Source organism: Pelodiscus sinensis, chromosome 10 (genome assembly GCF_049634645.1).
Source record: "Pelodiscus sinensis isolate JC-2024 chromosome 10, ASM4963464v1, whole genome shotgun sequence".
NCBI lineage: Eukaryota > Metazoa > Chordata > Testudines > Trionychidae > Pelodiscus > Pelodiscus sinensis.
This window is the reverse complement of record NC_134720.1, coordinates 55698258-55718183: the sequence shown is the minus strand read 5'-3', so window position 1 is coordinate 55718183 and position 19926 is coordinate 55698258. Positions and strand designations below refer to the sequence as shown.

The 19926-nt window shown below is 41.0% G+C and overlaps 1 protein-coding gene across 12 annotated transcripts in view; it reads right to left on the bottom strand.

Annotated features, from left to right (window-relative positions):
- The window catches only part of DLG1 (discs large MAGUK scaffold protein 1), a 360129-nt gene that overhangs the window by 93844 nt on the left and 246359 nt on the right, over window positions 1-19926 (bottom strand). For 11 of the 12 annotated variants that reach the window (XM_075938333.1, XM_075938326.1, XM_075938327.1 and 8 more), the window contains one exon: window positions 2698-2812. In XM_075938333.1, coding sequence (XP_075794448.1) covers window positions 2698-2812 — 115 coding nt within the window. Of the gene's footprint in view, window positions 1-2697; window positions 2813-3810; window positions 4048-19926 lie in introns of those variants that run through there. The other variant, XM_075938335.1, reaches the window with a different exon arrangement.

Below are 19926 nucleotides of genomic sequence, written 5' to 3'. Positions count from 1 at the left end.
GATATTAGGAATAGAAATATAAAAAAACCTGTAGGAGAACACTTCAATCTCCCTGGACACAGAGTAGCAGATTTAAAAGTAGCCATCCTGCAGCAAAAAAACTTCAAGACCAGACTTCAAAGAGAAACTGCTGAGCTACAGTTCATCTGCAAATTTGACACCATCATTTTAGGATTAAACAAAGACTGTGAATGGCTAGCCAACTACAAAAGCAGTTTCTCCTCTCTTGGTATTCAGCTGCTAGAAGTGGGCCTCACCCTCCCTGACTGAATTAACCTCGTTATCTCTAGCCTTATTCTGGCCTGCATATTTATACCTGCCTCTGGAAATTTCCACTACATGAATCTGATGAAGTGGGTCTTTGCCCATGAAAGCTTATGCTCCAATACATGTGTTAGTCTATAAGGTGCCACAGGACTCCTTGTCGCTTTTGCAGATCCAAACTAACACAGCTACCCCTCTGATACTTTTCTGAGACAGTTCAGTGACACAGGTGTCCTGGAATGAAAAATTACTCTCTCATTTATCAAAATAAATGAATTGGAATATAAATATTCTACTTGTATTTCAGTGTATAGTATTCATAGCAGTATAAACAAATAATTGTCTGTATGAAATTTTAGTTTATACTGACTTCGCTAGTTCTCTTTACATAGCCTGGTGTAAAACTAAGCAAATATTTGCCTAGTAGATGAGTTGATGTACCCCCAGAAGACCTCTCCATACCCCCAGAAGTACACATACACCTGGTTGAGAATCACTGCTCTAAAAGGACTATCCTCTCATAAGAATATGATTGGATAAAGAGAGAAGCATTTAGTGAAGAACTGTGAAGGATGAACTAGACAGAAGGAAGGGCTGGGCTATGGTTCGTACCACAAAATAGAAAAGGAGCAGTTAGAATAAAACTAACATTTTCTAAGTTAGGCTTAATTATCTAATGTTGAACAGGTTGGATCTCCTTCGTCTTGCATCATTTGGACCTGACCAGTTCCAGATGAGGGATTTTGCTGGACCAGGGAAGGTCATTTCTGGGACCATCCCTGTCAGTGCCCCCTCAAGCCAGACTCTCTACCAGCCTCTCAGCTGGCTTTTCTCTGCTGCTGGCTCCTCTGTGTGCAGGGTTCTGGCTCCACCATGGCAGCCCTGCCGCTGGCATGTACAGCCCCACTGCAGGGCTCCATGCCTGTGGGGTATAGGGTCCAGTTGCACTGCTGGGTGACAAGCCCCGCTTGAGCTTCAGCCTTGCTGGGCAGGGCTGCCAGGCTTTTTGCTGAACTGCTGGGCAGTCCACTCCCAGGTTCTGGGTCCTGCTGCCAGGCAGCCCCAAGGTCAGGCTCCTGGCCCCATGATGCAGCCATGCTGCCTCCCAGTCCCACCAGGCAGCTGGGTCACTTGGCAGTATCGGGCCTGCTGCCTCCTGGTCTCTCTGGGCAGTTTCGCTGCTGGGCTCCAGCCCTGCTGCCTCCCACCCCCCTAGCCTCTGTAGTGTTGGCACCAGGCAGTGACCCTATGGCGGGGCTTCCGGTTTTGCTGTCAGAGGGCAGCCCCGCTACTGGGCATTAGCCCTGCTGCAGGCCTCCCAGCCAATAGCCCTCCACCGAGACTCTCTCCTCTCCTGGGTGGTCCTGCTTGACTAGGGATGTTGCTGGACCAGCAAGGCCCGGTTAAGAGAAGCTCAACCAGTAATAGTTCAGCCTTGCAAAAGAGTGAAGAAATTTTGCCAGTAAAAACATAAAATGTACTTGCCTCCCCTTTATAGTCATGATTGATGATAATGACAAACAATATATTTTTTCGCCTATTTAAAAGTAAATTGCCCTGAGCAAGAAGAAATTTGCTGTACTAATCCAATATTGATTTATTACCCCTTACAAAATGAACAGGTCAAAAAAGTCTAATTTGTTTTTAGCACAAGCTTTTATATCTAAATTCTGCAATGTGCATGTCACAGTTTATCAAACTGCTATCAAAGTTTAGCTGCATATTAATAAACCTGCATTTCAGCACAATCCCCACACATTTAGTAATAATTTGAAACACTTTTTCATGGTTCCATTTTGTTTTTTGCATTTTTTTGTTTTTCCTATTCCAGATAGTTATCTTTATTGAAGATATTTGAGCTCACTACTTTCAGTGCACTGGCTTCTTATCCTTATGAATAATCATGGAGAATTAAACATTTCTCAGTACAAACAAGACATAATTGAATCAGGATTAAGGAACTATGTTACACGAAAAGTGATTTGGAATGAATTTGTATTCACATAGAATTACAAGGAAAACTGTATTTTCAAAATATTTTCAACTTCACTTAGTCAAGATAAATTGTTTGCTTGATATCAGTGTAAGAGTCCACATATTTAAGCCAGCCTGGACTACCTGAATACAACTGCCAAAATATTTAAGATAAATAGTGAAATTATGCTTTTCCCCCTCCCCCCCGTCTCGGTAAACAGCTGAAAAGGTAAAGACTATTGTAGTTTTGCGAAGTAAAAAAATTTGCTTGATATATATGATTACTTTTTTAGCAAGTATATTTTATTTTCTGCAAATGAAATCTCACTGAAGCCATTGTAAATCTGCATTTTGTTCAATTTCATCACATCTAAATAGAACAGTATGCACACTTGAATTCAGAAGAAAAAGTATTTAAGCTTAAAGACATAAGAGAAATTTGGGGAGGAAGATGCTTACCTAACATATAGGGACCTCTTCTGGCTGGTCCGCAGAGATCCTGATCCTGAGCTAATGCTACTGTTCATCATCTGCTCCCGTAAGTCATGTATTTTAGCTTCAAAACGACTATATTCTGTAACAAGGGGAAAAATACAGAATCATTTATTTCCCCCAAATATCAGCAATCATTTGGTAAGACGTTGCAAGCTTGATAAAACAAAGATTCATTTTTGTTAAATTTTAAAATATAATTAAACTTCTGAATAAGTAACTAAAATGATACATTAACTACTAGCAGTTTTGTGCTATGAAACAGTTACACATTAGTTAAAATATGAAAAGAAATAACGAAAAACATCTTTTCAATAAGAAACATATTTATGCTTTTCTAATGTCTTGTGATTTCATCAGTTTAATAGAATTTGGATTCTAGAATTCAGAAAGAAAGCAAATGCAAATAGTTCACATAAAGATTACGTGGGTGATTTAAATGCATACTAGCTCACTGTAATGTATGTGGAATTTTTGCCATAAAGACAACTGTTTTTACTTAAAATAATTAACTATGTTAAATACAAAAATCACTTTTGCATTAACCAAAAAGAAATGTTTAATTAATCCAGATAAAGTTTATCCCATAAGCAAAAGAAAACCTCAAATTGTATTATCAAGACTACTGAATAAAAGATTCTCTTTTAACCTAATAAAAGATCTGTGTTATAAATATGAAATCACTATTTTAAAAAGGTAGGTCTGAAATGAAAACAACACTGGATAGGTATTATATGGACTTACTATATTCTGTATAAAGCATTCACCAGAAGTGAGCAATATAAAGAACACATTTCTTAAAGTAATGTTCAAGAAGGAAATAATAACTTAAAAGACAAGGAAAAAATTGTCTAGGAATTTTGCTACAAATTCTTGATCCACTTGTAATCTGTATTACAAACACAAACTCCATTTATATAATTATGCACAATGCTAATCCTACTATAAACGGATTGTGTTCTTAAGCAGCACTGTGTGTCAATATAACTGTGCTAAATGCACTTGATTTTACCTACAAATAGAGACAAAAACAACAGTCCTCTTCACTATTAACATCAGCTTTTGAAGTGCTGTACTTACACATTATCGGCATAACATGTCCAGACAAAACAAAGCAATTTTTCTTTCAGTTGACTAGTCTGAATTTCACTATCTGCAGATCACTTTGAAACCTTTTCTGATAAAAAGAAATGTTCCACAGCAACACTGTGTACCTTGCCTGAAACACCACGTGACTTAAGATTAAGGCAAGTCTACAGAGGGAGAGCAATTACATGTTGCTGGAACAGTCATTTAACTGATTTTTTTTTTAACTTCTCCCCTTCACTCTCCTCCCATATCACAATGGAAATCAAATTTGCCCTACGAAATAAGAATAATAAAGAACATTTCCCCAATGTGGACAGTGCAAACTTTTCTCCCCCCCCCCAAAACAGTGTTTCTTCAACACAAGTGGGCTGTGCCCACGAATGCTCATGATACCATCTACATATTTTGTTAGTCTTTAAAGTGCTACCAGACTATTTGTTGTTTTTTAAGTTTATTAAATGTTATGTGAATGATCTCATTAAAAGTCTACAGAATTTTTTTTTCAGAGCATTAATGTTTACAGAAATACAGTCATAAATAATCAAGGTATTTAGTGTAATTATAGACAGGAGAAAAATAATAATAACCAGGCAACTTGGAATATTTTGATGGAGAAAATTTACTGGCTTTTTCTTAGTAACACTAACCTGCCCAGGCACTCTCTGTGCAAATCTCTTCCTCCGCTGTACACCTTTTTCCTTTCCCTCTGTATGGCCTGTCTATTTAGAAGGCAAGTTCTTTGTGATACTCTCTTATATGCACAACAGGGCTCCAATCATTAGAGCATTTAGTCATAATTAATAAAAATAAATATTTCGATAAAATTATAGTCTCCTTTTACAAAATGAGAAAGATACATAATCCTCAGTTTCAAACTAAAATTCATTTGGTGTTAAATCATCATCTTAAACAGGATGAGTCAGACACAAAAGATCTTTACAATTAATGGTTTTAAATGCTTTTGATAGTTTGATTCTATCAATATGAATACTGTTCATAAAAAAATGCTCCCTATTGATTTTAAAGCATATAATCTCTCAATTTATAAATGTATTTTTTCCTTGAGTTGGTCTTTGCTAAATTGGATTTGTTTTATAGTTTATAAGAGAAACAGCAGCCAATAGAAATCAGTGAATTTTTCAGAGTAAGGATAATCCCAGGATTAGGGCATTAGTCTAGGACTTTGGAAATACGGTTTAACTTCCTCTTTTACCACGGACTTCCTGTATGACTGTGGGCCAGTCACATGGTCATTCTGTGCCCCACTCCCCATCCATAAAATGGGAATAATTCTATTTCATATAGACCTTTAAAATGCTCTCATGACTGTATAAACCTACAAAAATTCATAAGAGAAGTGTACTCTACTATAAAGTCAGATACTGAAATCCTGCCATATTAATAATGCATTAGGAAAAATAAAAATAATCTGATTTAGATAAATGACTTCAATAGAACCATATTACACATGACATCTGATATACATTTATTGTTTGACAAGTAGGGCTGTCAATTAATGGCAATTAATACCTGATACTTGCATAAACTCTGGCCAAGTACAGAGGCAACAACTGTGGGGGGTCCTGACAGTGTCCCATCAGGTGTAGTAACGAAACCCATCTCTAGAGGGCAGGGAGTGGATAGGATAGGAGAGGAGAAAGCAAGTGACTCCCATCCTGTTTCCAATGAAGAGGTAGGAATCCTGCCCTCATTGTGCCTCACTGTCCCCAGCCGGGCTTTCACTCTGGGAACTGCTCCCTCCCCTCTCTCCCACTGCCCCCAGCTGACCCCTTGCTCTGGCACGGTTTAACAATGCAATAAAAACTGCAATTAATAAACTAAGTAAAATGCTGACCCTTGGCAGTGACATTGTGTCTGCTAGCAAAAAGGAAATTATCAGGTAAGAAATCTTCCATTCTGCAGCCCAGAGTCTACAGCAATTCTGAAATGTATGGGACGGACCAGTTGTGAAAAACAGTAAGAAGGGACAGAAAAGTGACAATGAATAGGAAAGATTCCTTTTCTTCCTTCCCTTTTTAAACTACTCAAGTAGAAAGTTTGTGTCTGAACCATTGCCTAAAGGACATCTCTGCAGAGACTTAAAGTGTACTTTATAGTAACTGAAAGAGATATTAGTGACCATGTGACTGTTCTCTAGATCTTTGCAGTGGAAGTGCATATCCTTTTGGCTCATGTGATTACCATGACTACTGTAAAAATCAGCTTGATTCTTTCTGGTGCACTGGAGGTCTTGTATACCTCAAATGATGAATCATCTGACCCACCTAGTATGTGATAGCTGTGATACGCCAAGTCTTTGGCACTTCAGCATGAAAATGCTGTAGCTAGGAAGCTGACAGTTATCTATCTAGATGGTAACTTGTTCTTCAAGGTGTAAGGGTTTGCGATGGGGTGGACCAAGCCCAAAAGCACTGCTGGAGGATTGAGGTCTTGGCACACCCTGCTCCAGGAAGAGAGCAGTAGAGAAGACTTCCAAGCAACCTGAAATGGCAATGTGAGAGGCAGCCAATCAAGGCCTGGTAGGTCACTATAAAAAAAAGCAGCTGGGCCAGAGCCAGGCAGCTTGTCTTTGGAATCCAAATATGCATACTGGGTCTCTAGCTGACTGAGACAGTTGCAGCACCATGGACATTTTGTTGTGGAGAGTTTAGTGCAGACTGGACTGTAGACCATAGCGACTACTGAAGACCAGGACTTAGCTGACAGGAAGAGCTGCAGAACCCAGGATAATGTGCTGCTGGGACTTTTGAAACAAAGAGTGCAGGCACATGTACCTGGCCAGGTGAGTGTGACCTCGCTACAGGGTGGATATCTATTCCACCCTGGGAGACAGACCCATAGTCTCCTATAGACAACCACCTAACCTCAAGATGATTCTTACCAACAACCACAGGACATACCACACTAATACCAACCCTGGTACCTTCCCTTGCAACAAACCCCGTTGCCAGCTTTGTCCACATATTCATTCTGCTGATACCATTATTGGACCTAACCAAGTGAGTTATAAGATCAAGAACATATATTCCTGCGCATCCAGAAATATAATTTATGCAGTCATGTGCCGAAAGTGTCCGTCTGCTATGTACATTGGACAAACGTCTCAGACACTTTGCCAAAGGATCAATGCCCACAAAACAGATATCAGACAAGATCACAAAGAAAAAACAGTTTCTTGTCATTTTAACCAGAAAGGACACTCTCTCAATGACTTAACCACCTGCATTCTGCTACAAAGACCTTTTACATCTGCACTTGAAAGGGAATCCTCTGAACTGTCATTCATGTTAAAATTCGACACTCTCCGAGAAGGAATGAACAAACACTCAAACTATCTTACCCATTACCAAGATAGCTTCCCCAATTATCACCTCTAATACCGTTAACTCACAAACATCCCACTCTCCCCACCTCTAATATCAATTCACAGACCCCTACCTTCCTTCCTCCCCCCCCCCCCGCATTCCCCTCCTGTTCTGAAATGTGATTTGTCCTTTTCATATGTGTTCATTTTTTTTAATTGTATCCTTTGGTATATATGGTTGTGACTATTTTCTTCCACTATTTGATCTGAGGAAGTGGGTCTGGCCCACGAAAGCTCATCATCTAAGAAACCATCTTGTTAGTCTTTAAAGTGCTACATTGTCCTGCTTTTTATTCCATTCAGGTATTTGCCTGCCCAATGCACTGAAGCTTCCTAGCAGTACCTGCAGGGATAGAACTAGCACATTCTGACCCTTAGCTCCCATCTTGGCTCCTGAGGGGCAGCACTGCCCTGGCCTCTCTCAATTCCTTAGCAACAACTGTTAAGAGTTAACGCTCTACTGTAAAAGGAACAGAGGGTCATTATGGAATACACATATTTGTCAAGTCTCAAAGAACAAGTGCAAGTAGGGATCCATCTTTTTTCTTCGAGTGGTTGCAAATGCATTTCTCTGAGCTGATTCATGAGCCATCTAAATATGAGTTGAGGCTGATTATTTACTTAAAAAACAACTGCAGAACTGCCTTCACAAAGTTTTCATCTGACCTACACATAGTAATAACCACATAGTGCTTGGTAATAGTACGTGCAGAAGACCATGTACATAGCCTGCAAATGTCCAATACTGAATCATCACTGAGAATGTTGTCAGTGTTATCTGCACCCTCATTAAATGTACATAAGCTGTAGGGACATATGATATAAGATACAACATATGACATTGCAATGCAGGAAATTATCCATCTGGAAATCATCTGTGCAAAAACTGCTCTGACTCTTGCATTCAATCCACATAAGCATCACCTCTACACCCCAATACAACCATATTGGTCGTGGGAAACCATCATTGGTGAGCAACCAAGCATTTGTCTCCATCCCTGAGGAATGTGTGCCAGTGATGAGAGTCACTGTGAAATCCATTCATGTTCACGCTTTTATGTAGCTAATCAATCTCTTCTTCTGTTTACCTCTTCTTCTCTTTCTTTATACTAGCCCTTGGAGGATGATCTTGGATAGACCAGATTATATTATTACATGGCCGTACCACTTCAGCTTGCGCTTCACAGACATCAGGAGGTCTTCATGTGACCCAGCACATTGAATGATGATGTTGTGGACCTCTTCATTCATGACGTGGTCAAAGGAGGAGATGCCCAGGATTTATGGAAGTATCTCATCTCTACGACCTGTATTTTCCATTCAATTTCGGCTGTAATTAAAAAAACAAACAAACAAAAAAAACCCCAGAGATGACCAGTGCATGCAACACTTTCAGTTTGTGGTCTAGAGAGATGTTCTTGTTCCTAAAGACTGGCTTTAGCTTTGCCATTCCTGCTGCAGCAGTTTTGCCAGAAAAATTTCTGCCTTGGATCCTTCATCAGTGAGGACTGTCCCCAAATACTTGAACTGTTTCACTGTTTCCAACAACCCTTTTCCACTGACAGTGATATGTAAGCTCATTCTGTTACATTTGTTCACCATTAGCTTGGGTTATTCTGCATTGATTTCTAGGTCATATTTTGTGGAGATTTGACCCAACCATTTCACAAGGTTGGCAATTTAATCTTCGCTACCTTCCAGGCCGTCAATGTTACCTGCGAACCAAAAAGAATTAAGATTGTTCACCCCTCAATGCTGACTGTGCATGTGTGATCTTTTAGGGCATTAGTCTCTATGTGCTCCAAACAGAGGTTGAACAATGTGAGCAAAAGAAGATGGCTTTGCCAGACTCCAACAGTGGTATGAAATGCCTCACCAATTGTGACACTGATGAGAACTACACTGTTGATCTTGGTATATAATTATTTAATAGTAAGAATAAGTTTACGGCCAACATGGTACTACTTAATGATTGCCAAGAGAGCTTAGAATCATATCCTAGAATACTAGAACTGGAAGGGACCTCGAGAGGTCATCAAGTCCAGTCCCCTGCCCTCATGGCAGGACCCAATACTGTCTAGACCATCCTTGATAGACATTTATCAATCCTGCTATTAAATATCTCCAGAGATGGAGATTCCACAACCTCCCCATGCAATTTATTCTAGTGTTTAACCACCCTGACAGGCAGGAACTTGTTCCTAATGTCCAACCTAAACCTTCCCTTGCTGCAGTTTAAGCCCATTGCTTCTTGTTCTATCCTCAGAGGCCAGGAAGAACAATTTTTCTCCGCCTTGCTGTGACACCATTTTAGATACCTGAAAACCACTATCATGTCCCCTCTCAATCTTCTCTTTTCCAAGCTAAACAAGCCCAATTCTTTCAGTCTTCTTTCATAGGTCATGTTCTCTAGACTTTTAATCATTCCTGTTGCTCTTCTCTGGATCTTCTCCAATTTCTCCACATCTTTCTTGAAATGTGGTGTCCAGAACTGGACACAATATTCCAACTGAGGCCTAATCAGCGCAGAGTAGAGCGGAAGAATGACTTCTCGTGTTTTGCTCACAACACACCTGTTAATGCATCCTAGAACCCTGTTTGCTTTTTTTGCAACAGCGTCACACTGTTGGCTCATATTTAGCTCGTGGTCCACTATGACCCCTACATTCCTTTCTGCCATACTACTTCCTAGACCAGTGGTCTCCAACCTTTTTATACCCAAGATCACTTTTTAAATGACAGACCAAGCCAAGATCTACTGCCCCACCCCTTCCTTGAAGCCCTGCCCTCTCTATGCTCCTCCTCTCCATCACTTGCTATCCCCAATCCTTATACTGCTACTTAAAAAAAACCAAAATTCCCACCATTCCTCGCAGCTACTCACCTGTGCTGTTGCTCGGTGAGTAGCTGCTCCTCAAATGAGGAAATCTAATGTAAATGTACTGCGCAGGCACGCAGTTCAGAGAGGGCTCAAGAGCTACTCTTAGCGCCTCCGAGATCTACCAGTAGATCGCAATCTACTGGTTGATGACCACGGTCCTAGACAGTCGCTTCCCATTCTGTATGTGTGACATGGATTGTTCCTTCCTAAGTGGAGCCCTTTGCATTTGTCCTTATTAAACTTCATCCTGTTTGCCTCAGACCATTTCCCCAATTTGTCCAAATCATTTTGAATTATGACCCTATCCCCTCCAAAGCTGTTGCAACCCCTCCACAGCAAACTGCAAAGAGCTTCAAAAGGATCTCACAAAACTGGGTGAGGGGGGAAAAAATGGGAAATGAATTTTAATGTAATAATGCCTATTGGAAAACAATCCCAACAATATGTAACAAAATGATGGGGTCTAAATTAGAAGAAACCACTGAAGACTGAGATCTGGGAGTCATTGTGAATAGTTTTCTGAATACATCCACTCAATGTACAGTGGCAGTAAAAAAAGCAAATAGAATGTTGGGAATCATTAAAAAGGAGATCGAGAATAAGAAAGAGAACATTATTGCCTCTATATAAATCCATGATATGCTCACATCTTGAATACTGTGTGCCAATGTGATAACCTTATCTCAAAAAAGGTATCTTGGTACTGGAACAAAAATCATTAGGTGTATGGAACGGCTGCCATATGTGAAGAGATTAATAAGACTGGGACTTTTCAGTTTGGAAAAGAGATGATTAAAGGGGAGGATATGATAGAAGTCTATAAAATCATGACTGGTATGGAGAAAGTAAATAAAGAAAAGTTATATACTCCTTTCCATAACATCAGAACTAGGGATCACCAAATGAAATTAATAGGCAGCAAGTCTGAAAGACACAAAAGGAAGTATTTCTTCATACAACACACAGTTAACCTGTGGAACTCCCTGCCAGAGGATGTTGTGAGGACCAAGACTTTTAACAGGGTTCAAAAAAGAACTAGATAAATTCATGAAGGATAAGTTCACCAATAGCTATTTTCCAAGACAGACAGGGCTGGTGTCCTTAGCCTTGGTTTGTTTGGGAATCACAGAATTATAGAATGCTAGAACTGGAAGGGACCTGAAGAGGTCATGATGTCCAGTCTCCTGCCCTTATAGCAGGACCAAGCACTTCTAGACAATCCCTGACAGAAGTCTATCTAACCTGCTATTAAATATCTCCACAGATGGAGATTCTATACCCTCCTTAGGCAATTTATTCCAGTGCTTAACCACCCTGACAGTTTGGAAATTTTCCCTCGTGTCCAACCTTGCTGCAATTTTAGCCCATTGCTGCTTCTCCTATTATCAGAGGCCAAGGACAACAATTTTTCCTCCCTCCTCCTTGTGACACCTTTTTAAATACTTGAAAACTGCTATCATGTCCCCTATCAGTCTTCTCTTTTCTAAACTAAACAAGCCCAATTCTTTCAGTCTTCCCTCATAGCTCATGTTCTCCAGACCTTTAATCATTCTTGTTGCTCTTCTCTGGACCGTCTCAAATTTCTCCACATCTGACTGGTCTGTAGTTTTCTGGGTTGTTCTTATTTCTCTTTTTATAGATGGGCACTGTATTTGCCCTTTCCTAGTCTTCTGTAATCTCTTGTCTTCCATGATTTTTCAAAGATGATAGGTAAATGCTCAGATACCTCTTCTATCAGCCCCTTAAGTGTTCTAGGATGCATTTCATCAGGATCTAGTGACTGACAGACACAGGGTGATAGAGAATTGATTATTTGATGGTTGATGATCATTTGATAGCTGTAATTCTGGTGGAGGACAACCAAAGGAAACATGTGGAACACGTTGCTCTGAACCTCCCAATGCTGTAGGGTAGTGGTCTCCAAACTTTTTACATCAATATCACTTTCTGAATTAAAGGGAAATCCAGGTTCTACCTCACGCCTTCCCCAAATCCCTGCCACCCTCTCTCAGTCCTGCCTACTACTAGTTCTCTTCCACCCTCACTCTCTTTCACTGGGCTGGAGCAGAGGGTTGGGGTTTCGGAGGGGGGGCAGGCTCTGGACTGGGGCAGAGGGATTCGGGTGCAGGAGGGAGTGAGGGCTACCACCAAATTAATGTAAGAGATAACTATAAATGTCACACATAGATGAGACCAATTAGCACACATGAAAGCTGAAAAACACACTTACTGAGATTATAATGATGTTACGGCTATATTTTCACTATACAGCTTTTAATGACAAAGCAGTGTTGATCTAGCAACAGGGCTCTAAGTCCTGTAAATACTGTCTGTTGGCATTTTTGATGAAAAAAATATGTCTACTCCCCGTGAGCAGCTTTCAATTTGTTGGCAGGGGAGCGATCCTCCTGACAAAACAATTTACACTTGCACTTGCCATGGAAGTAGAGACGATAATTCAATGTGATTGTTAAGCATCCATGAACAACAAAAGTTCTCTCATTCAATTTCAAGTGTAGGCTAAGCTCATGTGCACAATACACAACTGTGTAAATAAAGCTGTGCTGCTAAAAGCTATGCAGAGAAGCTGTTGTTGGCCCCCAATGATCAGGGTTAGCTTTGTAAGCGCTGTTCATACCTGCACTCTCGTCGGCAAAACTTTTGTCTTTGGGGGATGTGTGTGTATTTTAACACGACTGAAAGCCAAAAATTGTGTCATTCCATTGCCAGTGTAGACAAATTCTCAGTCATTAGAAAGGCTGGGCCATTAGGTTCAAATCAGACAAGAATGGCATTTGCATATTCTAAGGAGTAGTTTCTATAGCACCTTCAGTTTGAAATGGAGATGAGAAATCTGTTCAATGCTAAAATGAACAATAACAGCTGTACACTTGTGTTTATTACACATTTTTATAATGGCATTTACACTTTGTTAAAGGCCAAAGCATATGCATAAATAAGGAGACTAACAAAAAAAGAAAATTTAGAAAATGAAGTTTGAAAAGGTTAAAAACAGTAATACTTTATATCTTTGTCTGACAGGACTATTTTTAACAGAACCCAGTCAAGTACCTTTCAAATCTGTCTCACCAATTGACTCATCTGGAACATGGATGTAATAGTGTAGTTGATTAACTGATAAGCAAAAGCATATAGGTTAATACTATAGACTACATGCATTTCACCTCCCTCCTCTCCCCCCCCCCCAGTAATTTATTTTAGCAGGCTAGCCAGGAGTCTGGCTCAGTCCTTGCTTGCAATGGGTCCGGATCTACCCCTGCTGCGGCTCTGCATTTAATGTGTATTAGGAGCCAGGTGGACCGGCAGCCTGGCTCATTTTTGGCTCATGCCAGGTCCAGGAGCTCAGACCCTCCCTAGACAGGGGTTGCTGCCACTCCACTCTGCTGCCAATCTATCAGAGGCAGCAGCACAGGGTGACAGGCAACTCACTGAGAAGAATTCATGAAGTTATTCGACTATTCAATTAATCAATATTTAACATCCCTAATCTGCAATACTCAAAAACGAACAGAACCACGTATAATAAACAGAACAATGGGAGACTGCATCATTTTAGAGACTGTTTCAGTTAATGAATGTCAGTCTTTCCATCTAGTTTTAAAAGTTAAAAATTAACAGTTTGTTGTGTGGTTCCATTTATTTTAGATTCAAGGGAAACCAGAACACTCCAGAGAGACTTAACCACTTTCTTACTTATTACACGCTTTAAGCAGTCAATATAGTTGTTTACGTTTTACAAGCCTTAAAAACTATGACTATACAATTTAAACCTTAAATACTATATATTCTAAAGCAATTAATACAGCACAAAGCATTGCAAAAGCAATTAATAGAAGATCTACCATAATACAATAATTAAGCCTACTTCACTTACATTTCACCTGTATGCTACCTACAGTACCAGGCAGGAGGTCATTTCTACCCATCGGAACACCATGCACTGATGTAGCCAGTATGAAAGGCCTATTTATTTCTAGTTACCACGAGCAGGACCCGTGGGTCAATCCTGCTCACTCCCTTCTATCGATTCTTCTTACTAAGCCCATTTTATAGTAAAGTGAGATTTGGTCGTTCTAATAATATTTACCAGTTGATTATGTATCATATAGGATACCTAAAATGCTCAATGCCCTATTTGGGGTATATCCTACTACTCAGGATGTTGCAAAAAATTACATGCATAGTTGACCTTTTTACGGCTGCATCTGAAATTTGTACTAATCACAAACAGAAGTACCAGTACAAGATTGCTTGTCAAGTGTTCTTGATGTGGTCTCATCGTACTGCTTAATCTGCATTGTTGTGCAAAACATTCCCTGCCTCTCAAAGGATCTCCCTTGGCCTTGCCTGCGTGCTTGTGTGCACCAGACTTGAGAAAGGCCTGGGTTTCCTTTTTAGAGACACGCACTGTGGTTAAGGTAGACATCCTCATTTACTGTCAAGGGAAGGACATCCAGGCTCCCCTAATACTCTCCCTCTTGATCAAGTCAAATCTGCAGCGATAAAACATTTGGTCAGGAATATACCAACTTAACTGGTCTTTAATACGAGCCACACGAGAAACCATTTGCCGAGTACAGAGATCCAGAGCCAGCCATAAAAGCATCAACACTACTCTAAGTATACATATTAATACTACAGGGTGGGTTAAAACACTTTAAAGCGCATTAGCTGTGAGTAAATAACCTGAAGTCAGTGACATTAAATCATTCAATGTACAAATACTTGTATCTATTTAATTTTGCTAAAGCACCATTGCCTTTGTGCTGCTTTGATTAGAGTCTCAAGGAGTATATGTAAAATGTTTCAGAGCACCTGTACGTGAAGCAATCCTAGGAAATCCACACATGAATCAAATACTGATTTTCAGAGAACAAGATTCAGTTGTTTCTTTTAACTACAGGTTGAACCTCCCTGGCCCAGCACCCTCAGGAGCAGAATAGTTCCAAACAAGGGAATTTGCCAGACAAGGGGAGGTCAGCCTTTGGGTCTCTCCTGGGGCTTACCTCCTATCTGCTGCCCTAGGAGAACCCAGAGGCCTGACCTCCTCCAGCTCACGTGCCTGGCTCTTCTGCTCCAAGGGCTCTGCTCTTGGGGTTCCTTAGCCCCATGTGCTGGTGTTGACAACAATGGCAGCTGCCCCCAGGGTTCCCTGGCCCCACACGACAGTGACAACACCGGCAGCTGCTCCCGGAGTTTCCCAGTTCTACGTGCCAGTGGTGACAACAGCGGCAGCTGCTCCAGGAGTTTGCAGGCCCCAGGTCACTGGACATGCAGGCTGGCACTGTCCAGACAGCTCCACTCCCAGCTGCCCTCAACCTCTGTGACTGGGGCTCTCAGGTCTAGCAACATCTGTGGTCCTACTAGACTACAGATGCTGCCAGAGCAGAGAGTCCCAGATGAGAGAGGTTCAACTTGTACATACATAGGACAACGCCTGGACCAAATTTCAAAGGCAATAGTATTTTTTTTAAAACGTGCATATGTGTACACACAGAAACTGTAAAACCCAACATAATAGAGCTACTGCCCAATAAAATATAATTCCCAATAATAATAAATCTTCCATTACATGAAGCATTTGACAAGGTAAGGTAGACATAAAACATACACAGTTAATTATTTTAAATGATCATGAAATATAGCACAGATTGTACTTCTCTCAAACACTGCTCACCAAAATACAGACATCAGAATTGAATGCCATGCCCTTCTGGATATTATGTGATAATTGTATCTAATACTGCAGGGGGAGGGGAGGGGAGGGGAGTATCTGGATTCAGAGACACCTAAAAACCTAGAACTAGAAGGACCTGAAGAGGTCATTAAATCCAGTCCCCTGCCCTCATGGCAGGACTAAACACTGTCTACATCATCCCTCACAGGTGTCTGTCCAACCTGCTCTTCAATATCTCAACAGATGGAGATTCCACAACCTCCCTGGGCAATTTATTCCAGTGTTTAACCACCCTGACAGGTAGGAAGCTTTTCCTAATGTCCAACCTAAACCTCCCTAGCTGTAATTTAAGCCCATTGCTTCTCCTCAGAGGCCAAGGAAAACAATTCTTCTCCTTCCTCCTTGTAACACTTTTTTAGTATTACTAATAATATTTTACTAGTAATTACTAATACCTCCTTGTAATACTTTTTAGTATTTAGTATTCACTAGCAACATTGTTGATTGAATCTATCAGTGGTTTTGAGTACACATTTAAACTCAACTCTGAATATATTTTGCACCTAATACAGAGAGATGAAAAATCTGAGAGAGAAATGTTGTCCAGCTATGTGAATAAAACATTTTAAAATGCAGTTTTACAATACAACACCTTCTAGTCTCCTCTCCATCACTGCGATCCATCTTCTCTTAATCCCACTCTGATCCATCAAGCACCTAAGAACGTTCAAGTAATGAGATCACTTAATCTTATTTTCTCTTTTAGAAATGAGGTCGATGTGTTCAGCAGAACTGCAAACAGAAACACTTTAATATGAACATTCTTGCTATTGGGTAGTATAGGCAGAGAGTGAGAACTAGGAGTGACTGATTGGTATCATTGTTTTCAGATACCTGCAATGGCAGAGAAATGATTAAATGAGTTATACTTGGATAATCCTGACAAGTGACCCAAGCTAACAATTAAAATGAACTGATATGTTAGAAGTCTCATGCTGCCAAAATGAAAAGATGTTTGGAATTTCTAAATATTACAATTTCTGCATCAGAACAGAGGAGCATTCTCTATTAGACCTCATCCTGATAGATGAGGAGGAACTGGTCACAGAACTAAAAATTAATGGTTGCTTTGGTGCAGAAAATCAGGATTTTTATCACATTTATAATGTGTAACATAACGATGTCCAGACCAGTAAAATACACACACACATACACGTGCGATGTTCTGAAATGACAGATTTCACAAAACTTAAAACAAGGAGCAGGCAAATCAGCTGGAAGGAAGAATATAATCAGAAAAATATGAAAGATAATAGGGAATTGTTTAAGAACACTTTACTGGATGCCTGAGGAGCTCACTGGACCATTCACACTAATTTTCAATAAGTCTTAGAACAATATGGACGTTCTAGAAGACTTAAAGAATGCCAAATTTTTAAAACAGTAAATGGTCTAACTCAGGTAATTATAGGCCTGTCAGTACGATATGAATCCCAGAAATGAAAACAGAGTGACTGACATGAGACTCTGCTAATATAGATTTAAAGGAGGATAATATAATCATTCCCAATTAACATGGGAATATGGAAAATAGATCCTGTCAAACTAGTCTGATATATTTTTTCAGTAAGATTGCAATGTAGTTGATAAAGGTAATAGTGTTGATGTAATAAACTAATAAACTATAATGCATCTGACTGGATACACCATGACATTTTTAATTAAAAAATAAAACAGTATAAAATTAACATGTGTGACAAAGCTCTTCCTCTGCCTTCATGGTTCCTGCACTTTCAGGCAGATTACTTGCCTCAGAAGCTCTCAGCAGCCCTCAATTTAGACAACAGCTTTATTTTGCTGAGCTACTCTCATTACTGGCCAGCACAGGAAAACGAAGGATCCTCCAAGTGATAGAGGGTAGGACAAACCCTTGTACCAAAGCCAGTCTCTTTCTAATACAGGTTGGACCTCCCTGCTCCAGTACTCTCGGGACCTGACTGGTCCCGAGTGAGGCATTTTGTCAGATCAAGGGAGGTAATTTCTGGATCCCTGCCACCAGCCCCCCTGTCCCAGCCCGCTGGTTTCCTGGGTGGCTCCCCACCTCCTGCTGGCCCCGCTGCCCTGCCAATCCTGCTGAGCAGCCGCATGTGCTGCGCTGGGGCTCCAGGACCCAAGGGCAACTGCATGTGCCAAGCTGGGGCTCCAGGACATGCTGGGCAGTTGCATGTCATGGTTCCCTGTCCCACCAAGCTACTGTGGATCCCAGCCCCACCGGGCAGCCCTGCTGCTATGGTCTGGGCAGCTCTGACATTAGCACACTGCGGCCAGCCCACTGCCCTGCTGGTTCCATGGATGTTGCCAGACCAGAGAATCACGGTTAAGAGAGTTTCAACCTGTACTGAAACAGGGAGTTGGTGAGGGAACCTGGGCCCACCTTCTACTCCGGGATCTAGCCCAGAAACCCTGTGATAGCAGTTGTCTGTGATGTCTGGTAACAGTTGTATGACAGCTACAAATCCCTGGGATACTTCTCTATAGCCCTCCCAGCACCTTCCTTACCACAGGTTCTTCCCTCCTAGCACCTGCTTGCACTTTCTCCTCCCAGACTCTTCTCAACACTTTCTCTCATCAGTTCCTTCTTCACAAACACTGAATAACTGAAGAGAAGCTCTTCTTAACCAGTCTCAACTGATTGTTAATTGATCCCAGGCATTCAGACTAGTCTGACTCACTTGACTCTGGAAACCACCTAATTGGTTCCAGGTGCTTAATTGCCCTAATTGATTCTGGCAAGATCCTGCTGGTGCTGGACTAGCCCTTGTTAGGTTATCCTGGAAACAGAGACTTACTCAACCTAGGACTAATACTCTTCCCTTTTACCACTCTTCTGTACCCCTCTATTCAGACCCTGTCACACATGGCACACATTAAATGAATTAAAAGCTGGACCTGATTAGTTTCAAAATGTAATTATAAGCAGGGAATCATCAAGTGTGTGTGTTTGTGGTGGGGTCTTGCACAGATCAATTCTTGGCCCGATACTATTTAAGATTTTTATCAATAACCATGAAGAAAACATAAAATAACCACTGTTAAAATTTGCAGAGGACATAACATTTGGGAAATAGTAAATAATAACAAAGACAGGTTGCTGACACTGATCCATCCGGGTTGCTTGGTAAGCTGAGCATAAGTAAACACCACCACACACACACTTCAGTATGGCTAAATATGTATGTTTAGGAACTAAGAACATAGGCCATACTCATACCCATTTTCAATCCCATGCTCTCCTGATGAACTTTGATGGAGGATAGCGCTAAACCCGAATGTTGTAGATGTAGGACATAATTGAGGATACGCTAGATGGGAAGAGAAAACCGATCGAGATTATTAGCTGAGCACCAGGAGTGGAAGTGATCCCGGATGGATCATTTGTGAAGGTAGGTTGCTCATGTGGAGTCTCTTCTACTGTGCTGATGTTTGACCACCTGGGAACAGATAATTTCTGTTTGTTGGAACCAGATAGTAGTCAGGCCATAAGGTGCAGGCGGTCGATCTGTGGATGGGTCACACTCTCTAGCTACTGTATCAAGAGGTCATGTCATTCGGGTAAGTGGTATGGAGGGGCATATGGACATCTGGAAGAGGAACAGGAACCACGTCTGATGGGGCCAGAAGGGGGCTACAAGTATTACCATGGCATCGTCTCTGAATATTTTCTCCAAGATCATCAGAATCAGTGGAATTGGAGGAAAAGTGTACAGCAGGTGATGACTCCAATCTAATAGGAAGGCATCTGTGAGCTCTTGATCCAAGGCCTGCTCTGGAGCCGGCTGATGTATCAGACTGTTATGTTGTTGGTGAGAATTTGAATGATGCGACCTTCATCGTTATCTGAATGGAAGGCTGCAGTTGATGAAACGCAACTCCCGTCATTAGGTTTCGTGATTTCGTCCACCAGCGTAGGGACATTTGAATGTGAGACGGTGGAGTTACTATTTTGTGGATGCTGTGTTTTGCGGGCACAAATACAGTTGCCAGCCAGTGTTGTAGACTTCTGAAATGAAGCCGTGCATGAGGAACAATGAAGGTAGTAGCGGCCATGTGGCCTAGTAGCCGTAGACAGTTGTGTGCCAAGAC